Raw genomic sequence first — 27153 nt, forward strand, 5'->3', positions numbered from 1 at the left:
CAAATGAGTACTCTGGGTCGGCAGGATTGACGTGAAGTTCTGGCTTGACTGGGCTGATGAGGTGAGGATCAGGCTGGACGTGAAGATGTGGCTGGATGTCTCCCACAGTGAGTGAGGAACCACACACCCACAACGTACGGTCAATGAATTTGACGAGAGGTAGGTCGAGGTCATCCTGCAGCAGTATCTGGGCGAGTGGATCGTCTAACCCGCTCCAGAACTGCTGTTGAAGGAAGTCCTCATCCCATCTCCCATCCTGGTAAAGGTGCAGGAAAACTTCAGCAAATTCCTCCAGATTACTACCATTCTGGTCGAACATAGTCGATTCCTTGGTGTACATGGAAGCGCTGTCTGCGGGCTGTGTAGGATCCATAGCGGTATTTGGTTGGTCGTTCTGTCAGGTTTGGTGCAGGATGCCGAAGACAAGGACACGGGTACTTGAAAGCAGTTTAGTTTATTACTTAAATTAACTCTCAGGAACAAAGGGAAACACTCAAGAACTTCAAAACACACAACCTTACAATGACGATGACCAAACAAACACTGAGGGAAAACACAGGGCTTAAAAGAACTGGGGTTAATGGGAAAATTAACAAGACACAGGTGTCAGGAATTTCTAATTAAACAGACAGGGAAAAACTAACATGACTAAACCAAAAATCACAAAGACAGGGGGAAACAAGATCACAACACAGAACAAAACACATTAACAATGTGACAGATGGAGCTAAATATGTTTTCAAGCATTTTCTTTCTGACTGCTATCAGTCTGGACCGATGCCTGTGCACATGGATGATTGTGTGGGCTCGGAATAAACAAACTCTAGTCAAAGCTAAGATCATTTGCATGATTGTGTGGGTTTTATCCATTGGCTGTAGCATTCCTTTTGTAATCAATTTCTGCACCAAGTATCTAGACTTACAGTCTCTGTACACATACAAGTTTATAGTGGGCTTTCTCATCCCCTTCCTGATCATTGCATCTTCATATACTGTAGCAATTGGAGTGCGAGTCAAACATCTAAAAAAAGGGAAATATCTTATTATTTATGTGGTTCTGGCCTTTTTTTTATGTTGGTTCCCTTACCATATTCACAAATTCTGTTTCATTTCATTAAATGCAGTAGAGAATAAGCAGAATGTTAATGTTCGAGAAGTAATTACTAAAGCAAGACCTTTTGTAGTGTGTCTGGCTTTTCTAAACAGCTGTCTGAACCCCATTCTATATGTGTTCATGTGTGATGAGTATAAGAAGAAACTTAAACAGTCTCTACTGCTGGTGTTGGAGACGGCGTTTGCTAAAGAACATCTGGACTTTTTTAATCACAAAGATGACAAAAAGAAACCAACAATTCCTTGATCAGCTGCCGAGGCAAGAAAACTCTTTACGAAAACTAGACTCTTAGTAGCCTATTGTTACAACAATTAATCTGATTTGTGTTGTAAATAAAAGAGTGTCAAATGTGTCTTGTGACTTGTGAGTGTGTGTATAAGGCAAGCATTCTAGTTAATGTCAATGTCCAAAAATGAATCTCTGGATATTAACTATTCAGTGAAAGTTTCAAACTGTCACGGGATAGTGTTGTTTGATAGGATGTCAGCACAGGGAACACATTTCTATGCATTCAATTAATATTTCAGACTGCAGAAATAGAACATAATAGTGTATAGTCAATAAAAATAGATTTCTGTTGAAGCATATTTATCTACACCATCCCACTATCACTCTTTAAGCTAAGTAAATAACAACTTATCAGTTGTTGAACTATAACAGAACTTGCAAAGAGGTTAATATGGGCCTGAAGCCATAAAGAAAATGGATTGTTGCCTGTTGAGAGCATATGGGTGTGAGGAGAACATATAATCCTTCTTTGTAATTGGGTGAAAATTGTAGAGAGATTAGAGGGATTTCCAAAAAGATTGTTCACGTGTCCTTAACTACATATCCCAGGGGTTGGTTTAAACTTTTATTTTTGTTTAATTGATGGTCAAAACAGACAGTATCTTTCTTTCTTTCTTATTTATTTGTACTGTAGCTTACATAGACATATAATGAACAGGGTTGGCGGGCCCAGAGACTGCATAGGGCACATTTTACCCACACTTCCTTTGGCTTTGAGTTGCCAAATGGTTTCATACAGACAACGTAAATGTTTTCGTTGTCTGTGGTCTCACAACTGGCTTTCAACATTGTCATCGCAACTGATCTGACTGCTGCCCTTCACTGAAACACCATCAATTCCTCTTTTTTTTAAAACACTGGCTGGCACACATCTGTCGTTCTTTTCAACTGTATAGGCATTCTGTAAGATTATTAAAAATAAACTATTATTAGTTGTTTTTAATTGTTCAAAGATATGTTACAAACTACCCCTCCACTGTCAGCCAGTGTTTAGCTAACCGTATTAGCATAATAGTTTGAAATCAGCAGGTTAAAATGCATCAGATTTTGCCTGAGCAACTACAATTTAATCTTAAAGTTATAGCCTATAATTTTATCTGCAAAAGTAAAATTACTAAACAAAGTGTGGTTTTAGTTTTAAAAAAATACATTCTTACCCAAAAAAAACAGTTTTTTTCTTTATAAAATCTGCATGTACCTATTTACAGCCTCGATAACCATTCATATGGGATCTGGGAGGAAATGGGCGAATAATGAAATGATCATTGGACTCCTAGCTTGTCCCTGATTGGTGTAATTGGTGGTGCTACAACTCACCCCATGTTACGACCATATCCGGTCTGCCCTAAGCAAACGCTTTCCTGTAGCTCAAACAGTAGAGAGTTGCCGCTTGTAACGCCATGGTCATGGGTTCGGTTCCCAGGGAAAGTAAGAACTGATAAGAATGTAAATGTGTACCTTTAAATGCAATGTAAGTCGCTTTGGATACAAATGCATAAATGTAAAATGTAGACGGATACCTGCATCTCGCAAATATCATACAAAAATATGTTCCAAAAACATTTTGCCAATGTTCTCACTAAGTCATTATTAAGTTATTTCTGAATATAATTTTTAAAATGTCCAAACGTTGTGGGGAATATTATTTTTGATTGTTCTAGACATTCTGAAACATGTAGAAACATTTAGGGAAAAATGCACAATGGTATTTCTAACAGAGAAAATGTGTTGCATCTATAAAAATAGATTTATGTTGAAATATTTCTCTACACCATCCCACCATCAATCTTTAAGAGAAGTAAAGGGGAACTTATCATCAGTTGTTGATTTTCATCTATAACAGAACTTGCAAAGAGGTTTATATGGGCCTGAAGCCATAAAGAAAATGGGTAAGAATCTATGTGCATATTTGTTGCCTGTTGAGAGCATATGGATGTGAGGAGAAAATATTATTATTCTCTGGCCTCTGGGTGAATATTGTATAGAGATTAGAGTGGTTTAATTTATATATATACATATACATTATATCAATATATAATATTGTTATTTAAAAAAAAGGCATAACAATGAATAATCAATAATCATGCACCATTTAATATTTACCAGAAATATTTTTGGTAAATCGTTTGTGGACAAAATCATTTTCAAGCGTTTTATAAAATGTAATTGTGTCATCTTATGTGAAAAGTGTGAAAATTGTATTTTAATTGTATGTGTTTGCGTATATATGTATTGTAGATAGTCACAGTTCATGCTGTTGAAACATTCGGACAAAAAAATTGCATAATTCTCCTTTAATGCAATCCTGTTATCCTATCATTGCAGAATAGTAAAAACTTAAAAAAAGAAAATTACATAAATTAATGAGAGAGTTAAACTCTAGTCGTTGTATGGCATCTTGGGGTAGAAAATGTGTTGCATGTGAAAAGTGGCATAAAAAATTCCACAAACTAATACTCACTGTATTTTTTTCTCTTGTTTTCGTGTAGAAACCACTACTTTTGGATTTCAAAATGTGACCAGATTTAGTACGGACTATTCTACAGTGCAGACAGAGATCTTCTCAGGCATTACCATCTTTACCATATGCATTTACTTTGCCATCTCTGCTCTAGGTCTCATTGGAAACGGGCTTGTCATATTTGTGACTGGTTACAAAATGAAGACGACAGTCAACTCCATTTGGTTCCTCAACTTGGCGATTGCAGACTTCATCTGCTGTTTAACTCTAATCATAGACACCATTTTAGACGTACGCAATATGGTCAAGCATTATGGTCCCTTCAAGTGCATGTTTCTCCGCTTTATGATATACCAAAACTCATTTGCTAGCGTTTTGCTGCTGATGACTATTAGTCTGGACCGATGCCTGTGCACATGGATGGTCGTGTGGTCTCGTAATAATCGAACCCTATTAAAAACCAGAATCATCTGCGTGATTGTGTGGGTTTTATCCATTGGCTGCTGCATCCCTGTAGTTATCAGTCCCTCAACAGCGGGGAGTACAGTAAGCTATAACTATCCTATCCAATCCTACAAGTCTCTGTTCATATGCAGGTTCATAGTGGGCTTCCTCATCCCCTTCCTGATCATTGCATCTTCATATATAGCTATCGGCGTGCGAGTCAAACGTCTCAGAATGGAGAAGCAGCTAAGGTCTTACCGGGTCATAATAGCTTTGGTCCTGGCCTTTTTCATATGCCAGTTTCCTTATCATGTCTACAAATTTTATTACATAAGTGCAGAAGAGAATAAGTGGAGTAAGCCTTCTAAAGATGTTTTATTGAAAATATCAGCTATAGTTGACTGCCTGGTTCATCTCAACAGCTGTCTGAACCCCATTCTCTATGTGTTCATGTGTGAGGAGTTTCAGAAGAAGCTTAAACAGTCTCTACTGCTGGTGCTGGAGACAGTGTTTGCTGAAGATCATCTGGACTTCAAAGTCTCAAAGCAAACAAAAGATACCATCAACTCTATCCCTGCCAGCTGCCAGGATAACCAAACAAACGTTTAAGATTATATAGACATTTACAACTTCACTTTTCTGCTTTGATGGCCACCCTTTTATGGCATGTCCACATGAGGTTCAACAGTATTAAACAGCCATAAACTGCATTATACACATGAAAATGTTGAATCAATGACAAAAACGTGTTTATTAAAAGGACTAATCTGGCTATATCTTGCTGGCTATTATAATACGACGTGAACATTTTATCTGCATTTCATGGCATGCATAGGTAACAAAAAAAAACAATCCTTTCCTTGTTGTCTTGTCTCGAGTGTTGTCTTGTGTTGGTTCTTGCCCTGCTCTCGGTGTCCTTCCTGGTCACTGACTCGCCTGACCTGGCAACCAACTCTGATGCTTCAGCAGTTACTTCTCTCCATATCTGGTTCCTCGAACTGTTGCACTTGAGACAAGTGTCTGGACCTATCTCATCCACGACCAGCCTGTTCACCAGTTGCTTGCCCTGGCATATTGTTTGGACTGTGTTACCACCTCACCTATCTTGTAATGTCTTCTGTTAATAAATATCACTCCACTCCACTCATCGCTCATTCTGCATCTGTATCCCCTCTCTCTGAATCCTGAGATACATCTGAGCCTATTCACCTGTCCACAAGGAGACAGCGAGTGAAGCGACACCTGAGGCTTTCCATTTCCAGGACACAGATATTTCATCACTGGACTATAGACTTCCACGACACAAAGCAAACAGGATATGCCACTTTTTGAGGTCTCGGTTTCCTTTCCGTAAACTTGTTTGTGGAGCCGTCACAAAAATGAACGGAAACCACTTGTCACACTGTTTTGTCTTTCGTTTTGTTAATTATTTAAGTGAAATATATTTTGTGCATAGGCCCATTTATTCCTTAAATATATAATTTCATGTTTTTGTTTATGCTGCTATTTGCACATGAACTTGAATGGCACAACTTATACCAAATTTGTAAATGAAAGTCATATTAAGGTCCTGACTGTCAGTTTTTTGTCTGACAAAAAAAAATCTGCTGTAAAAGTGTATTAATTAATAAGTGTAATGTATAATAAGGTTTTGTAATAAAATAAAAAGATTGCTTATTTGCAGTTTAATATATATAATATACAATGTCTGCATTAATCTTTCTTTTTATTGCTGACTAATGACTACTGGCTAGAATAAATAAACAGTTTGAATCAGTGCTTTTTACTTTTAATACTTAAATCTGCAGTCCGTAACTCGTGGCGCTCTAGCGGTTAATAAACAGAACTGCATGCGTCTTGCGGAAGAGCATCGTAGCTGGAGCTACTTTTTTCTGTTTATGTCTATGATGAGTCACTGCAGGTATCGGGCTACTCTTTAGCGGTGGCGACCTGTAGAAGCCTAAATAGTCAAAATATATAAAACATATTATGTGTACCGTTGTGATTCAGGATAAGACAAAAACACAGATTGGAAAATGGATTCATGATGTACTCATTCTTCACATTTTGTAAATTTAACACAAAAAAACGTGTGTTAATAAAAAACAAATGTTACAGACTGCACCTTTAAGTGAAAAAATGTGTTTTAAATACATTTATTGCATGCCAAGTATACTACAAAACATTTACATATTTCTGTACTTAATATAAATACCCTGCAATTGTACTTTTGATATACTAAATTGGTATACTTAAATTCTGCTAAAATGGACCAAGTAATTTTGTACTTCATTTGTCACAATTGACTGACATAAAGTGTCGAAGGTGGGTCTTACTGTGCGTTCACACCGGACGCGAATAGCGCGTCAAATTCGCGCCTGCCGCGTGTAGTTATACGCTTGATCACTTTGTGTCCATTCGCGCGTCAAGAGCGAAATTGACACACGTAAAAACGTAAATTTGAAGCTGAATTTACGCGCGTCAGAGGCAAAAGTTTCGAAATCCGTTGGCGGCCATCTTTTTACAAGATGTCTGATGTTGATAGATCATTTAAAAAGTTGTAAACTAGCAGCACGGCAGCTTGCTAGCGAGTTATTAGGTCAATAACGTGACACAAAAGTGAAATTTGTATATCTTACAACTTACCAGGTTATCTCCTCACTATCTTCTTCCAAGCGAAGTCCTTTTTGTTCCTGTCTCTATAAAAGTATGAACTTGAGTCATATAATTCCGGGTGACCACTCAAAGCTAAAATTAGTTTCTCCTCCATTTTGAATGAGTGACTTCAAGCAGGAGTTTGTTATGCTACAGTATGTCACTGTATGCCACGTGAAGCAAGCAGGCTCCTGATTGGTTAACGCGGCGCGAATTGACGCAGAAGTTCAGAATGAGGCGTATTCGCGTCTCCCGCGCCGCACTCTACACCTCATTCGCGCTGCTGGATTTTTTTGCGCGCGTAACGCGTCTTTGCATTGACTTAACATTGAAATCATTAGCGCCTGACGCACTATTCGTGTCCGGTGTGAACGCACCATTAAACCTAGGTCTCCCAGTCAGAGAAAGCTACTTTTCTATTTTTGGTCTACTGGGGAAGACAGTTTGTATAGACCCAAGCAAAAGCAAACTAGGAGGCTCAGATAACTCAAAAAAAAGGCAGTCTTTACTTGATCTCAGTTTTCAAGGACAAACAAAAAAATTAAGTAATAGCATTACAAAACAAAGTAAGCCCAATGGCACCAGAGAAATGGCACTTAACTCTTCTAGACCTCAGAAAACCCATAGGCTCAAGACTAAACACACTTCAATGAAACTGCCTTAAATAGGGCAAAATACAGGTGGAACACAATTAAATTGATGAGCAGTTCACAGCAGGTGGTGCCATCTAGTGGCTGGGAGAGTAATTGCAGGAGGGAGTAGACAGCTCTCACTAGTGGCTTGGAGAGTCATTGCAAGAGGGATCAGATAGTGCTCCCTAGTGGCCTTGAGAGTCATTGCAGGAAGAGTCTTACAAGTTATCCAGAAATAGTGCTGAAGTTCAACTAAATATAAACTTAAGTATATTTGATTGTGCTAAAGTGAAACTGGTGCAAGTATACTTTAGGTACACTTTAAATATCTTGCATTTAAAGACTAATATTATACAGAGATCATACTATCCTTACTATTAGTGACATTAAAACACATGTTAGGCTTAATATTAAGAAATGTGCATTGTGCAATAAAAAAGTACTCCAAATAAAGTTTAATTATAATATTTATATCAGTAAGTCTCAAGCGATATGTCAGTAAATATGTTAAGGGATTTTTAGTTTACTATTGTATAATATCAAGGAAATTCAATTACCCTGCCTACTTGCCTAATGAAGATGCCCTTTGTTACACATATAGCCAATGTACTGAATTAATGCATTGTCTAAAATGTTGTTATTTATTTTGTTTCTAAGAAATGCCTTATACTGAATTGGCAGAGATGTACAGTAAGTGTTAGTTATTTAGTGTGCCATGAGAAGGAGGAGCATAAGTGTGCGTATGTGTGTGTGCTCAAGGACACAAAAGACTGTGGTTCTACTGCGGTTCTACTGTGGTTCTACTCGCACCTACTAGAACCTTGAAAGGAAATCAGCCATCTTGGTTGAGTTTACTGGAGTTCAAGGACATGAAGAGGTGGACAACTTGCACCTGCGATGCCTTGAGAAGGATGTTGGAAACATTGGGAAAGTTACAACTTGCGTCAATCAAGAAGATTAGAACCTAATATCGGTGGGAAACAACACGAGTATAAAAGACTGATGAGTTGATTGGCTCTTTGGATACTGATAAGTCATCAAACCCCCGACGCCTAGTATCCCAGAGCTGAGTACAAGAAACCCCAAGCTGAGGACAAAAAACCCATTGCCAAGGACAAAAAACCCAGAGCTGAGGACAAGAAACCCCAAGATGAAGACAACAAACCCAGAGCTGAAGACAAGAAGCCCAGAGCTGAGGACAAGAAACCCCAAGCTGAAGACAACAAACCCAGAGCTGAGGACAAGAAACCCCAAGCTGAGGACAAAAAACCCATTGCCGAGGACAAAAAACCCAGAGCTGAGGACAAGAAACCCCAAGATGAAGACAACAAACCCAGAGCTGAAGACAAGAAGCCCAGAGCTGAGGACAAGAAACCCCAAGCTGAAGACAACAAACCCAGAGCTGAGGACAAGAAACCCCAAGCTGAGGACAAAAAACCCATTGCCGAGGACAAAAAACCCAGAGCTGAGGACAAGAAACCCCAAGATGAAGACAACAAACCCAGAGCTGAGGACAAAAAGCCCAGAGCTGAGGACAAGAAACCCCAAGCTGAAGACAACAAACCCAGAGCTGAGGACAAGAAGCCCAGAGCTGAGGACAAGAAACCCCAAGCTGAAGACAAGAAGCCCAGAGCTGAGGACAAGAAACCCCAAGATGAAGACAACAAACCCAGAGCTGAGGACAAAAAGCCCAGAGCTGAGGACAAGAAACCCCAAGCTGAAGACAACAAACCCAGAGCTGAGGACAAGAAGCCCAGAGCTGAGGACAAGAAACCCCAAGCTGAAGACAAGAAGCCCAGAGCTGAGGACAAGAAACCCCAAGCTGAAGACAAGAAGCCCAGAGCTGAGGACAAGAAACCCCAAGCTGAAGACATAACCCAGAGCTGAGGACAAGAAGCCCAGAGCTGAGGACAAGAAACTCGAAGCTGAAGACAACAGCTTGGGGTTGATAAAGGCCTTCTGAAGCAAAACAATGAGTTTGGCTATATTTAAAACTTTATAAAGTAAAATAACTAGCTTCCGGTCAAACGAAAATACGTATTCAACTTAAGTGTAAAGCGCAACTTATGCGAGTAATGTGACATACTGCTGATATTTATGCAACGCCATGACGCACTACACTACTTCTCTCCCTGCCTCTAGTTTGCACTCAGCTGTAATGACTCTTCTGGCCACTAGGTGGCACCAGCTTCTGTAAAATTCGTTGTTGCAAGTCATTAGTATTTGATTTCTCCCACCTGTGGGGTTCATTAGCTTGTTTGTGTTGTCTATTTAAGTATGAGTTTTTAAGACTATTGAGTCTATTTTAACCCCTTATCAAGCGCCCCCCTTTTTTTACATTAATATAGATGTAAGATTGGTCTTGTTTTTAAGAAGACACTTGGCAGATTTTTGTAGAAGTGAAATAAATTAAGACAGTTAAACAGAAAAAAAGTTATAGAAGTTTGAGTTTATGAAAATGTACAACGTTAAAAATTGTATTATTCATATTTTATATAAAATATATATTTTAAAAACCTGAAGGACTCTAAAACTGCAAAAAAATCAAAGGCAAAAATCTGAACAAGTTGTGTTTCAAATTGTAGGTTGATATCTCAAAAAATAAGCTTTCAGTGAGATTTTGTTTGGGCGCAGAACCAAACTGTTTCACTAGTTGACATTACTGCCCATATAAGGGCGCCTCCATTTCCATATGTTGTTTGAGTGATCTGAACCATTATTTTTACAATTTTCATACAATTTATGAAGTAGACATCCTATTCAGAAGTAGTATTGGAAGTTTGGCAGATTTTGAAATGAATTCAACCTCTAAGAAACATAAAAAGAACACGTAGCCTATGTGCATTATAGCTCGCTGCCACATCACTAATGCTGAATCTATAATTTTTTTCTTTATATTTAAAACATTTTCAGACCTTTTTTCTAAAACAATTGAATGGATGCTATCTTTTGAACTCTTGGCATGAAAACAAACTGAGGTTTCTACCATTCTTTCAGGATTTTTCATGTTCATCACTATTTCAAAATAAAGGTCTAAACACGCCTTAAGGTGCGTGCACACTACAAGCGACAAAGCGACACGTTACCATTCATTTCAATGGGGAGCGGGCGTTTTCCGGCGACACGCGCGATCGCGGCCGTTGGCGACCTGATGGGGCGTGTCTGGCGACGCGACAAAGTTGAGATCTGTTTAACTTTATGCAAATGAAGAGCGACTTTCGGGAGCGACAACCAATAGGAGTGAAGTCAGTGGAGCGCGCGATCATCCGTCACTCTCTGACAGAGGCAAGTTGAACGAGAAGCTAAGTTTAGCAGTCAGAAACGGTCCTATAAGTTGTGATATATCTCCGTGTTCATACAGTTGTATTCACAGTACTGACTCAGAGCCTGATTGGTTTCGTGAACCCATATAGACCGGTATTTGCCCGTTTGTTGCAATTAAATAGCCGCAATGGCAAAAAGCACTCACAGTTTCTCGTTCATCTTTAATATTATGCATGTTATGTACTGATTCCATTTATATTTCAAATTTTCTTTCCAAAATGTTTATTTGTAGTGGCAAGAAAACGGATTTGTTGTCTACAACATGGAGAAACATCCGTGAATGTCACTCACAAACATTACTAGGCAACCAGTAGCGGGAACGCCCACTAGCGACCTAACCGCCAGCCACTGGCGACCTGCAGCGACAAAGTCGCTTGTAGTGTGCACGCACCTTTAGGAGTATGAAAACATTATTGTTGCAAATTGATAAATTACGGCTCCTCTGTAATGTATTTTCAAAACTAGAGATTGTAACCTTTCAAATGATATATAGTTTGTCAAGATTGGTTTAGGTTTAGTATAGGATATTACTGTTTTAAATATATAATGGCTGTGGGCAGGCCGGTGCCAATATAAAGGCATTCCTCTTTCTTTCAGTTGTGTTCAATCTTGAACCTACTATGCTTGTATTTTCCTTGCCAAGAAAGCTAATCTGCTGTATTTTTGGATTTGCCTTTTGCTCACCTTTTGTTTCTTTGATTTTTTTCCTCCGGAAGCTTTGTAACCATTTAAACTTGGACTCTTCAGTAAAAACACCTTTTGTTCAGTCATCTAAGTCTGCAAGTTATTATTCTTTCATTGGGTTCATGCTGTTCGTCATCCACAATAGCTAAGTGTTAAAGAAGGAGTTCAGTTGAATTAAAGACCAGAGTTCAATCCCAGCCTCTGACACCCATCACAAGTCAGTTCAGAGTCCCAAAATTGACTCAAAATGGTGCACTGAATGTTGATACCATCAATGGATGGAAAAAATATAAGAGGGAGAGAAGGAAGAGTGTAAGAGGTGGTGAACAAGAAGGAAGAGGATGAGTGGCTGGATCTGCTTTAGGATTTTTCCCTTTGCCTGCAGAGATGACATTGCATGTGATGTGGACAAAGTCCTCTGGCCGAACCAAACATGAAGACATGATGCTGAAGCAGAATCAATCTCTCACTGACCTTGATTCTGAAGTTGCACAACTCTTCTAAGTGTACTGTAACATGGTTTCATTTTTTACTGTAACCTTTTTGGCTTTTGCAGTTGGGTCACTGTATTTTCACAGTATGCAAGTGGTGAATATTCAATAGACCTACTATTCAATATTCAGTACAATACTATACTTGCAGTACAGTATACAATTTATTCACCATTCTAATGTAAGTTGTCATTACTATACTTTTTTTACATAATTGCAAAATGTGTTTACTTTGTTACAATATACTTTTTTTCTGTAATTGCCCGAAGAGTCAGAGGTTCTCTGAATGTGGTTTGATAATGTGGTTTTGTGTTTAACTGAGAAAGTGGGTGATGGTTTCAAGAAATGTATTTAATCCATAATGTTATACAGTATATCTAGTCTGTTATCAAAAGGTGTGATGAAGTATGACACAGACATGATTTGATGCCATCTTCTATTGATGCATCTCTGGTCAATCTGATGTTACATTTTCTTTGACTGTTTCCCCCCCTCCCCTCTCTCTCTCTCTCTCTCTCTCTCTCTCTGACTATTGTACCGACACGTTTGAAAACATGATGAAATGTTTGAAAAAAGTGCACTTTGATGATCTGTTGTGATATTAGCTGTAAGTGTTTTGAAAATGTATACACCTTACTTGTGAAAGTAGTACCAAAGCAAATGAAAAGAACTGTAAATCATAAGCCTCAAAACATTGCCTTAAAATAAAAAAGAAATATGACATAAAATAGTTTGCTAAAAAGCATTATGTAAACATGACAAAATAAATGTCCCTTTTGTGCATCACAGCCTCAAAACTATTCAGTTTTGTTCCTGGTAACCTGCTGCAGTCTTTCCTTCACTGCTAAAAATGCAAAACCTGAGTATTTATACTTATGAGGAAACTAGGAATGACTAACATATACAAATTGTATTCCAGATCACAGTGGAAGGTGTCACAATACACTCAGGAACAGGTACGATTCAATTCAATTCAAATTTATTTGTATAGCGCTTTTCACAATACATATTGTTTCAAAGCAGCTTTACAGAAAATGCATTTCAGAAATGTACATACAAAAATACAGTTAGTTAATCATGTATAAATTAGGGCATAACATATCGCCGGCGTTGGGTCGTCTCTTCACAGGCGTTGAGTCGTCTCTTCACAGGCGTCGAGTCGTCTCATCACAGGCGTTGGGGCATCTGAAGTCTCCATGAGAGGCTGGATACATAACTGGAGCTGACAAACTCTATTTGAGTTATCTCGGGACAGGCGTCCCGAGATAACAACAAAAAAGGCAGATGGGAAATAATTAGCGTAGCTGCTGTTCATAATATGAATGCATTTGATCTGATTTAACTGTAATATAAAAGGTATGAGATGCATTATGTGAATACTTGGCTAAAGAGATGCTTCTTTAATCTAGTTTTAAACTGGGAGAGTGAGTCTGAGCCTCGGACAATATCAGGAAGGCTATTCCAGAGTTTAGGAGCTAGATGTGAAAACGCCCTCCCTCCTTTAGTGGACTTAGTTATTTTAGGTACGACCAGAAGCCTCGAATTTAGCAATCCTAAAGAGCGCGATGGATTGTAGGGCGATAGAAGATCGCTTAAATACACAGGAGCTAAACCATTTAGGGCTTTAAAGGTCAGTAGCAATACTTTGTAATTGATACGGAACTTAATAGGTAACCAGAGTAGAGATGACAAAATTGGTGTTATATGATCATATTTTCTTGACCTAGTAAGAACTCTAGCAGCTGCATTTTGGACTAACTGTAGCTTGTTTACGGAGGAAGCAGGACAACCAGCTAATAAAGCATTACAGTAATCTAGTCTCGAGGTCATGAATGCATGAACTAACTTTTCTGCATCAGAAACAGATAGCATGTTACGTAGCTTAGCAATATTTCTAAGGTGGAAAAAGGCTGTTCTTGTGACATTTGAAATATGATTTTTAAAAGACAAGTTGCGGTCTAGTATGATGAACTCAGGCTTTATTTATACATGAGATGCAAACTCAGGATATATCAGATAATAAAACAAATACTCAGATTAGAATGTCTCTCAGACGATACAAGGAATCAGTGACGTGGTGACGATATCCGACCGTGAACTGAAGTGAGACTGGGGATATATACAGTGAGCAGCGAGGTGATCAGAGCTGATGAAGTGCAGGTGCAGGATAATCAGTGATCAGGGAAAGTGCGTACAGGTGTGGATCCAGGGGAGAGCTGGGAGATGTAGTGCGGGACAAGACCAGGGGAAACCGTGACATTACTCCCCCCTCCCGGAAGGCGCGACCTCGCGCCTAATACGAAATGTGCCCCACGGTGGCATAGATGGAGGCAGGAGCCATGGTGGTAAAAGTTCTGATGTTACTTGGGCGAAGGTCGGAAGCGTTGCACACCGGACAGGAGCCCACTGCTCAGCCGAAGATCCAAGGCGAGGGAGAGACGACAAAGACCCAGACGACCGCGACCGAACCGCAGTGATGACCACTCGAGTAAACAGGGTGGGTCCAGAAGACAGAGGGCGAGCTGAGATGAGCGAAGGCAGTGGTGAAGCCTGAGGGATGGCTGAGCGGGCCGTAGAAGAAGGGGTGGAGGGCCGGAGCGCAGCGGACAGTCCGTAAGTCCGTAACATAGGCGTGGCGAGGACAGACCCAGGTGGAGCAGACTGACAGAGGGAGGCTGGCGAGCTCGAATCCGCTCTGGAAACGAGGGTGGGACGAGCGTAGGTGAGGGAGTCAGGGAGGCGGGACGAGGAGGAGCGAAGTCTGCCGAGGTTGTAGGTGGAGTGGGGGGCTCCTCTTTCCTAGATGGCGACGGCTCCCAGCTGACCCGTGAAGGATCCGAACAGCTGGACAGGGTGATGGATCCCGAGGGAACGGTGGGAGACGGAGACGAGTGGAACAGAGGAGGAGGAGGGAGGGAATTTTGAGCTCGTTCTGTGATCAAGATGCTTACGGTCTCAGGCTCAGCTGCTTCGAAGAGATGCGCAGATTCGGTAGGACAGATGAGATAAGTGGACTCAGCTGGGCATACAAGCTCCATAGGTTTGGCTGTGCAAACGAGGTGCGTGGGTTCAGCTGGGCAGACGGGATGTGCTGGTTCGGCAAGCCAGACGGGATGAGCTGAATAGATGGGATGTGTTAGTTCGGCTGGGCTGGTGTGGTGAGTAGGCTCGGTGGAACCAAAGCGGAAGGGCAGTTCGGAAGGGCGGGTGTGAGGAGTTGGTTTGGTGGATCCGAACTGATACGCCGACTCGGCAGGGCGGAGACGGAGGATGAACTGGGTTGGGTTGACTTGCGGAGAAGGAAGAGGTGCTGGATATCGTTGGGCTTGTAGAAAATCCAAAAGAACGCCGTGGAAAGAGTCTTGCATCGTGTGTGGTCGGATATTCTGTCAAAATACACTCAGGAACAGGTACGATGAACTCAGGCTTTATTTATACACGAGATGCAAACTCAGGATATATCAGATAATAAAACAAATACTCAGATTTGAATGATATACAAGGAATCGGTGACGATATCCGACCATGAACTGAAGTGAGACTGGGGATATATACAGTGAGCAGCGAGGTGATCAGAGCTGATGAAGTGCAGGTGCAGGATAATCAGTGATCAGGGAAAGTGCGTACAGGTGTGGATCCAGGGGAGAGCTGGGAGATGTAGTGCGGGACAAGACCAGGGGAAACCGTGACAGAAGGGTTCTCTTTCGAGAGATTTCAAGGATGAGTCAGGGTAAACTGTGCTAGTCATTTCAGTTTGAATATTGGACATTTAACAACATAATTATACATACAGTAATAACAAAATTAAATTCTTAAAAACAACTTATAAAGATGATGTGTATGTTGTTAAACATCCTTTTTGGCATAAAGCACATTGCCCTTCCTCACTATCAAATAGGGGAATCTGTGCTACTCCATAGCGGTTGACGTCCCGCTCTGTCTAAAATAGTCTGATTATAAACACTCGTTATAGGTGTCCCGTAGACAAAACCATGGTTTGGAAGATGGATTCATGATGTACTCAAGCATTATATACATTTTGTACATTTCAGACAAAAAAGTTTCATAGTGTACCTTTAAAATTGCTGTTATAATTGCATGTGAATGAACCCAAGTGCATGATTACTACTTTTCTGAGTGAAATTATGTGATCTTAACAGTATTTGCATAATATTTTGGTTTCCTGCTTTAATACCCTTTATTCTTGCTGCATCATTGAACTTTGTCATGACAATAGTGTCTTGTTTTCTGAAAGCTTCTGCAGATTCGCATGTACAGACATTAGGTCTTAGCATACACGTTTCTGCCTTATTCAAATTAACTTTTTGCTTGTATCATAATATAAAAAGGTCAAAAGCACAAGTCTGTTCCTTCTACAATGCTATCACTGACTTAAGAAGACCATTTACAGTGCATGAGCCATATGGACCTCTTATGGTCTTTCGATAAGTTCACACTTATTCGTTTAGCAGATGCTTTTAGCTATTGAAGCGGTTAACAAATGAGCTAATACTCCAACAAGCTATATTCATCCATTAGCAGGAGAAGTGTAATGCCAAGTTCAAAATTGTAAAACAGTTTATGTAAAATATACATCATGCAGAAATATTTTTATTTGTTTGTTTAAATAAGCCAAATAATGATTTATAAAGGAAGAAGATAAAGTGAAGATTATTGCCAGATGGCATCCTCTGTACTGCTTTTAAACACTAAAGAAGAAAGATCATCAACAGAATGTGGCACGTCAAATTTGCATTTGTTTTTACATACTATGATATAATCATGCTCAAAACACCAATATCAAAGTGCAGAACTATAATTATCTGCTCTGCCCTTAATTCTTAGTTGCTGATTGCTGTTGTCGTAAATATTTAATTATTATTATCTGGATTATGTTAATAAAATATATGATTCTATTTTAGGTTCCATGCATGGAAGACTAACTGTAACCTTTGAAAGCTGATATTCAAAATAGTTTTCTACAGAAGATAGTTGCCTTGTTGCATCATCACTCCACCCCACTTTCTCTTTCATACAAATGAAGAGAAAAACAACCACAAATTGTTCATGTGAAGACGTTGTTGTGAGCTTTGACAACACACACCTGCAGAAAGAACAGAAGGAAAGGACTTAAAATGGGTAAGAATCTACATCTACGCAATATTCCTGTAGCTGTGACTATGTTTATACACCTAATATAATTTAGCAAGCTAATTTCTGTTTTATTGAGACGGATGCCCTGTGAAAAGAAGTGGGTGATGTGGGCAGTTTATATTTGCTGCAATGCCTTTTCAAAATGACATGCATTTTTTTTTATTCCTCAACCCCTTTTGGTTGAGTTCATTATTTTGACTTCTTTGAATTGTTGATTTGATTAAGATTATGCATCATGGCGTTGAGTTAAAAGCTTAGACTCTAATCCAACAGAAGTCAAAAAGAGATCAGTGTAAACCACTATTATAAGATAAAATAAGATAATATATATATATATTGCATATCTAGTTTTTGAGACTTCAGTCATGTGTGCAATACATGCCGTGTAAGTAAATATTGGTAAAAAAGCTGTGGTCAAAAAGGATGTGTCATCTGCAACTGTATGTATCGCTTAATGCAAAATGTATTTGCTGAAATGCAAAATGGTATGAAAGCATTAACGAGACCAGAACAGCAGGAAAATTGTATGTTTTGAGTCGCAGCATTGTCTTTTCAACGTTCAATTTTGTGGTCTACGTTGCATGTGAATTGTGCAACAAATTTAGCTGTCTTTTAACCTACCAGTACCAGCCACAATTTAAGCTGTTGACAGCAAAAAAAAAAACATGTTGGGTTATAACTACTCTTGTTTATTCTTGCAGTTTATGAAAAATAATATTTTTTCAGTTACAATATTCAGGGAAAGACACACACATTATGCATTTTATACATAATATAGAGAATATAGGACATGACGCCCCCTGGTGGCATCATGGTAAGACTGAGCAACTCTTTTTATCATTATCTCTAAATTTGCAAACATGTATTCCCCATAATTCTGACAAATAAAATTAGATTATAGATTAAATATAATTTAGCCTAATCTTGAGGATGATTAACAATGAACTGGTAAGTAAGGTTCTAATTTGAACAACAATAATAAGACTCATAAAATCAGAGCTGTAATAACTATCCCAAAATGTATTTAAAGACATATATCAGCTTTATGCGCAACTAAAAATCATTCCGTTCCAACTCCAGTGAGCTGTTGACCGCTGCAACCGGATTGCTGAATCAGTCTGATTTTCTGAATGAATCCTTATAATTCAGTTTTCAACCAGTTCAAAATCAAAAGAAAGAATCAGAAATGTTATGACTTTTACAGTTTGCTTTGTTTTTTTTTTGTGTACAGGGAATTCCACCTGTTTGAGTGCAACGAATGCGATCAATGACACCCAGACTGAATCTGCCTTATCAAGCATTGAAATCTTCAATATATGCATGTATGTTGTCGTCTTCGCTCTGGGTATCGTTGGAAATGGGCTCGTCATATTTGTGACTGGCTACAAAATGGAGACGACTGTCGACTCCATTTGGTTTCTCAACTTGGCGATTGCAGACTTCATCTTCATCTTAATCATCATTCTCAACATTGTTACTGTCTTTAACAAGATGGCTTGGCACTTCGGTGACTTCTTGTGCAAGTTTGTCAGCTTCGTGGCGGTGCTAAACATGTTTGCCAGCATTTTTTTGCTGACCGCTATCAGCCTGGACCGATGCCTGTCCACCTGGGTGATTGTTTGGGCTCAAAACAAACGAACTCTGGTCAAAGCCAGGATCATCTGTGCACTCGTGTGGGTTTTATCCATCCTCTGCAGCATCCCCTTTGTCATCCACCGCTATGTAAATAACAACCAGTGCATTTATTATAAAGACCCCTTCAAGCCTTTGGTCATATACAGGTTTATGGTGGGTTTCCTCATCCCCTTCCTGATCATTGCATCTTCATACATTGCTATCGGAGTGCGTGCCAAACGTCTCAAAATGGGGAAGAAGCTTAAGCCTTTCCGGGTCATCATATCTGTGATCATGGCCTTTTTCATATGCTGGTTTCCATTTCATGTTCAACAGATATGTACTATAATTCAAATGGATTATAAGTGGAGAGACTTTGGAAAAGTAATAAGATGCATAGGACCTTTCGTAAACTGTCTGGTTCATCTCAACAGCTGTCTGAACCCCATCCTCTATGTGTTCATGTGTGAGGAGTTTAAGAAGAAGCTTAAACAGTCTCTACTGCTGGTGTTGGAGTCGGCGTTTGCTGAAGAACATCTGCCTTTCCGATCATCTCGCCCTTCCACTTGTTCAGGCCTTTCAGAATCACAGGGTCTCAAGATGAACGACAAAACCTTCTCGCAGCAGCCACAGCCAGGACAACAAAACATGCTTTTAGAAAATCAGAGATATTCATCCCTTGTATTAGTCTGAAGTGATCAAATAAAGCATATTAAGAAGCTTTCTACTTTGCCACTGAAACCCTCCATCCCATGCCAGATAAGCAGTGATTCAAAGCCTTGCTTTTTCTAAAGGTGTAATTTATGTACCAATAAAAAGACTTTTCAGGCAGGTTTCTCTGACACACCCCCTGTTTCCCATTGGTTGGACTAACAGATAGCTCTACCCCAATCTCATGCCATTGGTTGAGGCAGTGTCGTTGCGCCTATACTGATTGGGAGGATGATAAAAATTGTTGTGTTTATGCATTTTATAGATGTTTTATTGTATACTCATGGCTTTGGGGAAATATTTCAACTTAGAAAAATATTTTAACATATTTTTTTTAGTTTTACATTTTTATTCCATTCCTTTTATTGACTTGTTTTGCACAATCTTTAAGCCACGTTGTAATAAGCTAATGTTAATTTAGTACTATTATATGTTTATTTAATCACCAAAACTGACAGAATTCTTTGTGAAACATGCTGTCTGTAGTCTTCCTCTTTTTGTATATAAATCCAAAGAACATTTTTATGCTGTCTGACCTTTATTATTAGGCATAAAACAAAGTCACAGTGTTAAACTTTACCTATGACAAATAATAAGTGTTGGGTGTAATTCATTGCAAGTAACGCAAGTCAAAAAGTAAGCAAGTAACTAGTAAAGTATGCATTACAGGTCATTTTCAAATAAGTAATGCAAGTTTGTTTTAACTGACAGTTCTCCTGTCCTCATGTTGAGAGAAATCGTGAGTATGTGCGTGCTGTCCGTGAACATGATGATTACTGTAGATCTAGACTAAATGTGAACATGCATTTACTCATCTCACTTGCACAAAAACACATTCAGCATTCCTCCAGTGAAATGCAAAATGTGTTAAATAACACAAATATACTTTATGTATTTAATCTCACTTTAATAACCAATTTCTTTGCTGTTGGCCTTCAATGGTCCAATTAAACCATACAAATAAGCAAAAATAAGCTTTTTTTTTCCTTTTTCTTTTTTGCTGAAGTTAGTGTTGACCTTTATGTTCTATTCTTCTGCTATCCAAGAGCACAGATGAAAGGTTTGTTTGAGCTGTGCCCTCTACTGCATGAATTTGCATTTCTTTTTGCATTTGCACTTTTACATTTGAAAAAAATTATAAAGACAAACAAGCAAGCCCAACCCATGGTGAGAAAAGGTAATGCAAAAGTAGCACATTACTTTTCATAAAAAGTAACTAAGAAACACAATTATTTACTTTTTTTGAGTTACACAATATTGCAATGCTTTACTTTAAAAAGTACCTTTCCCCAACACTGCAAATAATCATATTTTGAAGGGCAGCTTAAACACTGACTATATTATATGGGCTAAATATTGTAATTAATAATAAGAATAAATAAAATACAGAAGCATAAATCCATACATCTATCCATCACCACATGATCAGAATCATTTATTTTCAGACTTGCACAGTGATCGGAGAAACTTGGGTTCCTAGTGCAAGAGCAGTGTTTACATTGCCAACCCTGAATAAGCACTACAGTATAAATCACCAAGTCTGACGTGTGTTTGTGATGTAAAATCAACAACGCATTGAGAATTGGCATTACTTAAATACCATTCCTCTTACGGCGAATTCTACTATAGCAGGTGATGAAAGAAAATATAAACCAGACAACAAAATAATTGCTATCTTTTGCACTAATGAGCCGTGACATAGTGACCTTGGACAGACTTCAGAAAGCTTAAATCGCCATTTCTGAGTTTCCAGTGAATATGATAAGTGAAAAGACCACCCCCTCCACTCTTACCCTTAACTGTGATCAGGGATGATAAGTACAGAAACATGTACTGACCGGTTTCCAATCAACTCGCATTTCTTGTTATTTACCGAGACAAAAGGTACGATTATTGGCCTTGTCACTGAAGTTGAAATTGTCATATTTTAGTCATTATTGCTTTACCTGTGTCACCTGTTTTGTTATCATTAGTCTCCCTATTTAATCCCCTTGTGTTTGCTGTCCTGTGTCGGTTCATTGTTGATCTTACCTGTGAGTACCTTGTGAAAGTCTTGCTATTGTGAGTGTTAATTAGAAGTAGTGTTTGTTTGTGAAGTCTTAGTTTAGTCTTATCAGCCTACGATTCCTTGTCCCGTCTGTGTTTTGCCCCCTCGTGGGTTTTGTTTTCCCCTGTTTTTCTGTTATATTAAACGTTTTGTGATTTCATACTGTCTGCGTTTGGGTTCATCTGCTATCCCCATAAAAGAAATGTTTAGCATGTTTAACAGTTTCTGCATTATAGTTTCATTCATGTACACTTTGTATTTTAGCTTTTGTTAAAAAGTTTCTTAGTTTTCTCGCATTTTCTTCCTTGATGCTTTCCAAATTAATTAAAGGCTAGCTAGACCCTCCCTCCTCCTCTTCCGCGCACTAACCCCCCAAACCCCACCCCCAAATCCTTCTTGTCGGTTATTGGCTGGAACACTGTTTGTTATGTTTCGTGGTGCGGGTTAGTCCAGTTTGTTTTTGTTGCTGTTTGTGGAGCCTGGGGTGTCTACAGAGACCGCTTTTTTTTAGAGTGCGTTCAGGAGACAGACAGCTAGCGGATAGTGAGGAGATAATTGCTGTATGTGACAAAAAAATGTTTGGCCTAAAAAATGTGTGACATCGCTTAGAGCACATTTAAGTGGTTTATAATTTGTTTCTTTAACCCTATGTATTTTGAAAATTATTTAAATTCAGGCTCAAATGTTGATAATGCTCAGTTACAGATAGAGTTTGGCTAAAAATATTTTGTTTATATTTTTTGTGTATATTTTTTCCAGCGTTTTCCACAAATTTAGTCGTAAGTACAGCTGTGGTTCTTACTCAAATGACATAGCAGTTTCAATGAACAAGGTTTGCAATATCCTGTTGCACATCTCCACATTTCTAATGAAATATCTAGAAATACAATCAGCAATGAGCATGCATACTTGTCTTTGTGTGTTTCTAGCCATTGTTTTTGTTTTGTTTTTTACTTCAGACTAAACTGTAGCCCCATCCAACATGACGACATCAACCAGCAATGCAGATGGCACAATGAATTCCTTAGGGAAAATAAATATTGTCCTCCACTGGATAATATTTGTGCTTGGTTGCCAATGGACTGGTCATCTTCATCATAGGCCTCAAAATGAAGCACTGTCAATACCATCTGGTTTCTTAACTTGGTGGTAGCAGACTTCCTATTTTCATTCGTCCTATATATAATTTCCGAAATACCGTGAGTTCCACTGGCCTTTTGGTAACTTTATATGATTCTTGAGCAGCCTGGTGACCGTGTTGAATATGTTTGCCAGCACCTTCCTGCTGACAGCGATCAGTCTGGACCGCTGCCTGTCCACCTGGGTGGTGGTGTGGTCCCGGACCAAACAAACTGTCCTGAAAGCGAGGATAACTTGCCTGCTTATTTGGTTAGCGTCAGTCGCTTGCAGCCTGCCTTTAGTCATCTCTCGGAAAACTATTTCCACTTCTGCACAACAAATGCTGTGCATTCATGACATTCAGGAACTAGAATCATACTAGAGGCAGGTAGTGTACCGTTTTGTGGTGGGTTTCCTTCTCCCGTTCATCATAATCTCTGCTTCGTATGTAGCGATCAGAGTACGAGTCAAGCGCCTCTTGAAAAACAATCGACTAAAACCCTTCCGTATTATCCTGGCAGTAATCCTGGCCTTCTTCTTCTGCTGGCTTCCCTTTTATGTTCACAAATTCCTTGAAGTGAGGTTGCATGAAATAAATGCGACAAACCCATCGGACGAGCTGACCAGTTTCAAGGAGGTTTACGACCAGATAGGGCTCTTCATAATCAGTCTTGCCTACTCGAACAGCTGCCTGAATCCCTTCTTGTACATATTCATGTGTGAAGATTTTCAGAAAAAGTTCAAGCAGTCTCTAGTATTGGTGTTCGAGAGAGCATTCGCAGAGGAACAACTGGCTCTCCTCTCAAAACATTCCCAATCCAAACGCATATCTCATTCTCAGGGTGGAACAGGAATGGAAATGACCCAATCTTCAACACTTGAAGTTTAAATGAAACATAGAATCAACATGTATCAAATTACAAAAATGAAATATGCTAATTTAACATATAAAGAAGAAGTATAAACAAAAAGAAATTCTTTTTTTTTTTAATTCTTTTTTTTTGAGGATGGATGATGGAAGCTGATGTGCCAACAAAAAATATAGATTTATTTTGTCACAAATGTATAAATAGCTGAAATGCATGCCTTACTAAAGGGTTAGTTCACCCAAAAATGAAAAGTATCCAATGATTTACTCACCCTCAAGCCATCAGGTGTATTTGACTTTCTTCTTTCCGCCGATCACAAAAGTTATATTAAAAAAAATATCCTGGCTCTTCCCACCTTTGTAGTAGCATTTAATAGTACCCAAGTTTTTGAAGCTCCAAAAAGTGCATCCATCCATCATAAAAGTTATTCATATGACCATGGCACCGTTTCCAGGATTCAGCTCTGGGCTCCCCATCCTCAGTGCTCACACCAGTCTGCAGATATTTCAGATCCCAATCAGAAAAGTGCTGTAATAACTCTTTTTGAAATTACAATAATTAAAATAAACTACAATTTAAGATTTTAATATTGTTATTAATTTCTGTAGTACTCATTCAAACCCTCTGATGCAGCATTCAGCTTCATAAGCCACTCTCCTCTCCCCAAATGTTCCTCAATTTATCAACAGTACTAATGGACAAATAAAATAGATAACTTATGTGTAGTTACCTTATCTGTTTATTTACCTTATGGCATATTTATCTAATGTAAACAGTGTTGACAACAGTGAATTCTAAAACAGCACACACAGCCTACATCAGATGTCTATTTCATGTTGTGTGCTCATCTGCAATAGAAGATTTTCCTGTCAGATGTAAATAGAGATTTAAAATAAGCATCTTTAAGATGTTTATGTTTTATGTACATCCACTTTGGAGACGTTCATGTGCTTTACTGGAGCTCCCCTCTATACATAATAAAACGTTTTTACAGCAAAATCACAACTATACTATACTGTCTAACGTCTTTACACCTTCAACAATTCAACAGTTTACTCTAGTCTACTGTATTTCAACACATAACACAAGGAAACCGTGTTTACTCACATTTCAAAACACCCGCGTCGTTGATCTCCGTGATGTTTGATAATGACGTATCCTCTCCCTTGGCCTACTTTGATCCATCCAAAAGTATCCATCCATTAGTGGTTGCCATCCATTAGTTCTAGTCATGCAGTGATTTCATGATGCAATAGACAAATGTATATTTCTGCAAGTGTATAGCAGGTGTTTGTCCGAACAATTGAAGATAGTGAGATTGTTCAGGAAAACCTTTTGAAAACAATCAATATTTATGGAATTCTGTTTGGTGCTGAAAGAGCATTACTGAAATGACACACTTGCATACTGGACATTATTCTGAGTTTTGTTACCTTAACATTTAGATGGACTTAATGTCTTGCATTTAGGTTCATTAAACCTTTTATTACAGTGGTCGCTATAGTAAATGTCCACCATAACTACATCTATGGTATAATTTTTATCATCTTTAAATGGAGGAAGAAACAAATATATTTTCACATTACAATGGTGAATCTCAACTCTTGGTTTGTTAAAAAATATTATTACTTTTTTTCTTCTTTTTTTACAAACGTTATGTACGTGTCACTATAATAGATTGCCCCTGTATCTGGCTATTTTTTTATATAATTCACTGATTTTTATACTGCTTTGCAGTAGTTTTGGCACTACATTTCGTCCCCTTGGAATTATAAGGTTCTATCTGCATTCTGACTGGTTTTGAGATATTGAGCTTTAAAGTTTTTGCATTCCATTCGACTGTGTAGAAAGAACCTTTTTATTTTCTAAATAAAAAGTTCCAAAATGTACACAACTTAAAAAACAACATCACATAATGTAAATAAGTTGTCACAGAATAAGAATATGTGAATAACTCAATTTTGACAAAAATGTCAGATAGAACCTTATAATTCCAAGGGGACGATTTGTCTTTAAACAGTTTGACATTAAATATTGGAATATGCTTTAAAAATTGTGTGCATTCATTATGCGTTTGTTACAAGAGTTCAAATGTTGGAGAATAGGATAAAGAAGTGATTAAATTTATACCTTTGATATACTATAGAAGCACTTTATTAAAATACTGCAAAACTACGCCTGCTGTAGGCCATTGCTTAGAAAAAAGTGTCTCTTTCAAATGTTTTTAAATGTGAGTTTTATTATTTAATTAGGAGGAATACATACAGTATTTAACAGCAAGTGTGATGCATCTGTTCAGCTGGGTTGTCATTGACTGTGACTTTATCGCAGAACTTGCTGTGATTGGACTATCTTTTAACTCATATAAAATGGCGCTTCGTGTTACAAAGTATGTGTTGGTGTTATTGTTACGTTAGTTATACATTAAGTTAACTATAAAGTGTCTCTATGTTGTGGGAAATTACTCCTTTACCAAGATCCCAATCCTAACCCTAAGCATTTCTGCACATTTCAATAAACTACTACAGCACCAAGTTTCCTGTTCCATTGATAGAATTACAGATACTGTATGTGGTGTAGTTTAAAATGTTTAGAAATTAAACAAATGTTAAATTAATAATATATTTAATGGACAACTGGATATCTAAATATGTTCATTGTGCAAACCTTTATGAGGGACAGGCTGCAATTTGATATTTTACTGAGAGCACTTTTAAAAAACCTTTATGCCAGCTTTCCATATGTCTGAAAACTATGTCCAACATTATTTAGTAAACATAGCATAAGCAGTTGTCCTGCTAATTTTCTCTTTGACACTAACCGGACTTTACAGCCATTTGAAATGTGTATTTGTTTGCTCTTCCGGGGGCCGTTGCTGGGCCCCTGGGGGTGGAAGGGCAGTACAATCTACACAGATTTTAGATGTTGCACTATCACTATTACACAAGGATAATGCACCATTCATTAAAACAAAACAGTGCCAAAATGTCAGGATTTCTCTGATTGCTTCTTATGCCTGACATCAGTAATGTCTATGCTTTCATTTTAAATGCAGTAGTAGATTATCTAGAATGCTCAACATCTTCAATTATGCTTGAAGTGTTTGTAGCAATATAGCCCACTGCAGCCTCTTGTTATTTACACACCTTCCCTTTATTTCACTGAAAACTGGCATACTTCTCAAAACATGCAAGTATGTGCAACTTTTGGTACATTGTTGTCCCAAATATCATTAACCAGATCAAAAAATGTGTATGTCCTGAGTAAAATAATCATGGTAATTAATTATATGTAGCCTAGACTTGTGAGAAATTAAAATTTCTCAAATAAAAGTATGTATTTACTGTACCAAACACCACTTTCAATGCACAATATTCACCTTACTTTATTACACAACACTTTATTGGAGGACACAGCATAAAGTTGATAAAGTAGCATAAAGACAAATGAGACTCAAGTTAAATAAAATTGGGTCTTCAAAAATACATTAACGTTATATTAATCTATTCACAGCTGCTGAAGCCACAAAATGAGTGCCACAGTCAT

At 38.3% G+C, this 27153-nt stretch overlaps 3 protein-coding genes and 1 pseudogene across 4 annotated transcripts; all 4 read left to right on the forward strand.

The window, feature by feature from the left end:
• Window positions 1-547: 547 nt before the first annotated feature.
• On the forward strand, window positions 548-1360 carry LOC306997489 (C3a anaphylatoxin chemotactic receptor-like; the record flags this gene model as incomplete). Its single annotated transcript, XM_079610793.1, has 1 exon — window positions 548-1360. Exon 1 carries the CDS (start codon window positions 722-724, stop codon window positions 1358-1360), a length of 639 nt encoding a protein of 212 aa, XP_079466919.1. The 5' UTR covers window positions 548-721.
• Window positions 1361-3249: 1889 nt separating this feature from the next.
• LOC306996878 (C3a anaphylatoxin chemotactic receptor-like) lies at window positions 3250-5448 on the forward strand. Its single transcript, XM_079609791.1, has 2 exons — window positions 3250-3291; window positions 3892-5448. The coding sequence occupies exons 1-2, from the start codon at window positions 3288-3290 to the stop codon at window positions 4914-4916; spliced, it is 1029 nt and encodes a 342-aa protein (XP_079465917.1). The 5' UTR covers window positions 3250-3287; the 3' UTR covers window positions 4917-5448.
• Window positions 5449-17015: 11567 nt separating this feature from the next.
• LOC306997422 (C3a anaphylatoxin chemotactic receptor-like) lies at window positions 17016-20096 on the forward strand. The gene is made up of 2 exons (XM_079610728.1): window positions 17016-17232; window positions 18479-20096. Exons 1-2 carry the CDS (start codon window positions 17229-17231, stop codon window positions 19552-19554), a joined length of 1080 nt encoding a protein of 359 aa, XP_079466854.1. The 5' UTR covers window positions 17016-17228; the 3' UTR covers window positions 19555-20096.
• Window positions 20097-22689: 2593 nt separating this feature from the next.
• On the forward strand, window positions 22690-23627 carry LOC306997490 (C3a anaphylatoxin chemotactic receptor-like; annotated as a pseudogene). The gene has a single exon. The product of its transcript is annotated as a C3a anaphylatoxin chemotactic receptor-like (transcript).
• Window positions 23628-27153: the final 3526 nt, after the last annotated feature.

Source organism: Phoxinus phoxinus (genome assembly GCF_949152265.1).
Source record: "Phoxinus phoxinus genome assembly, chromosome: 4".
NCBI lineage: Eukaryota > Metazoa > Chordata > Actinopteri > Cypriniformes > Leuciscidae > Phoxinus > Phoxinus phoxinus.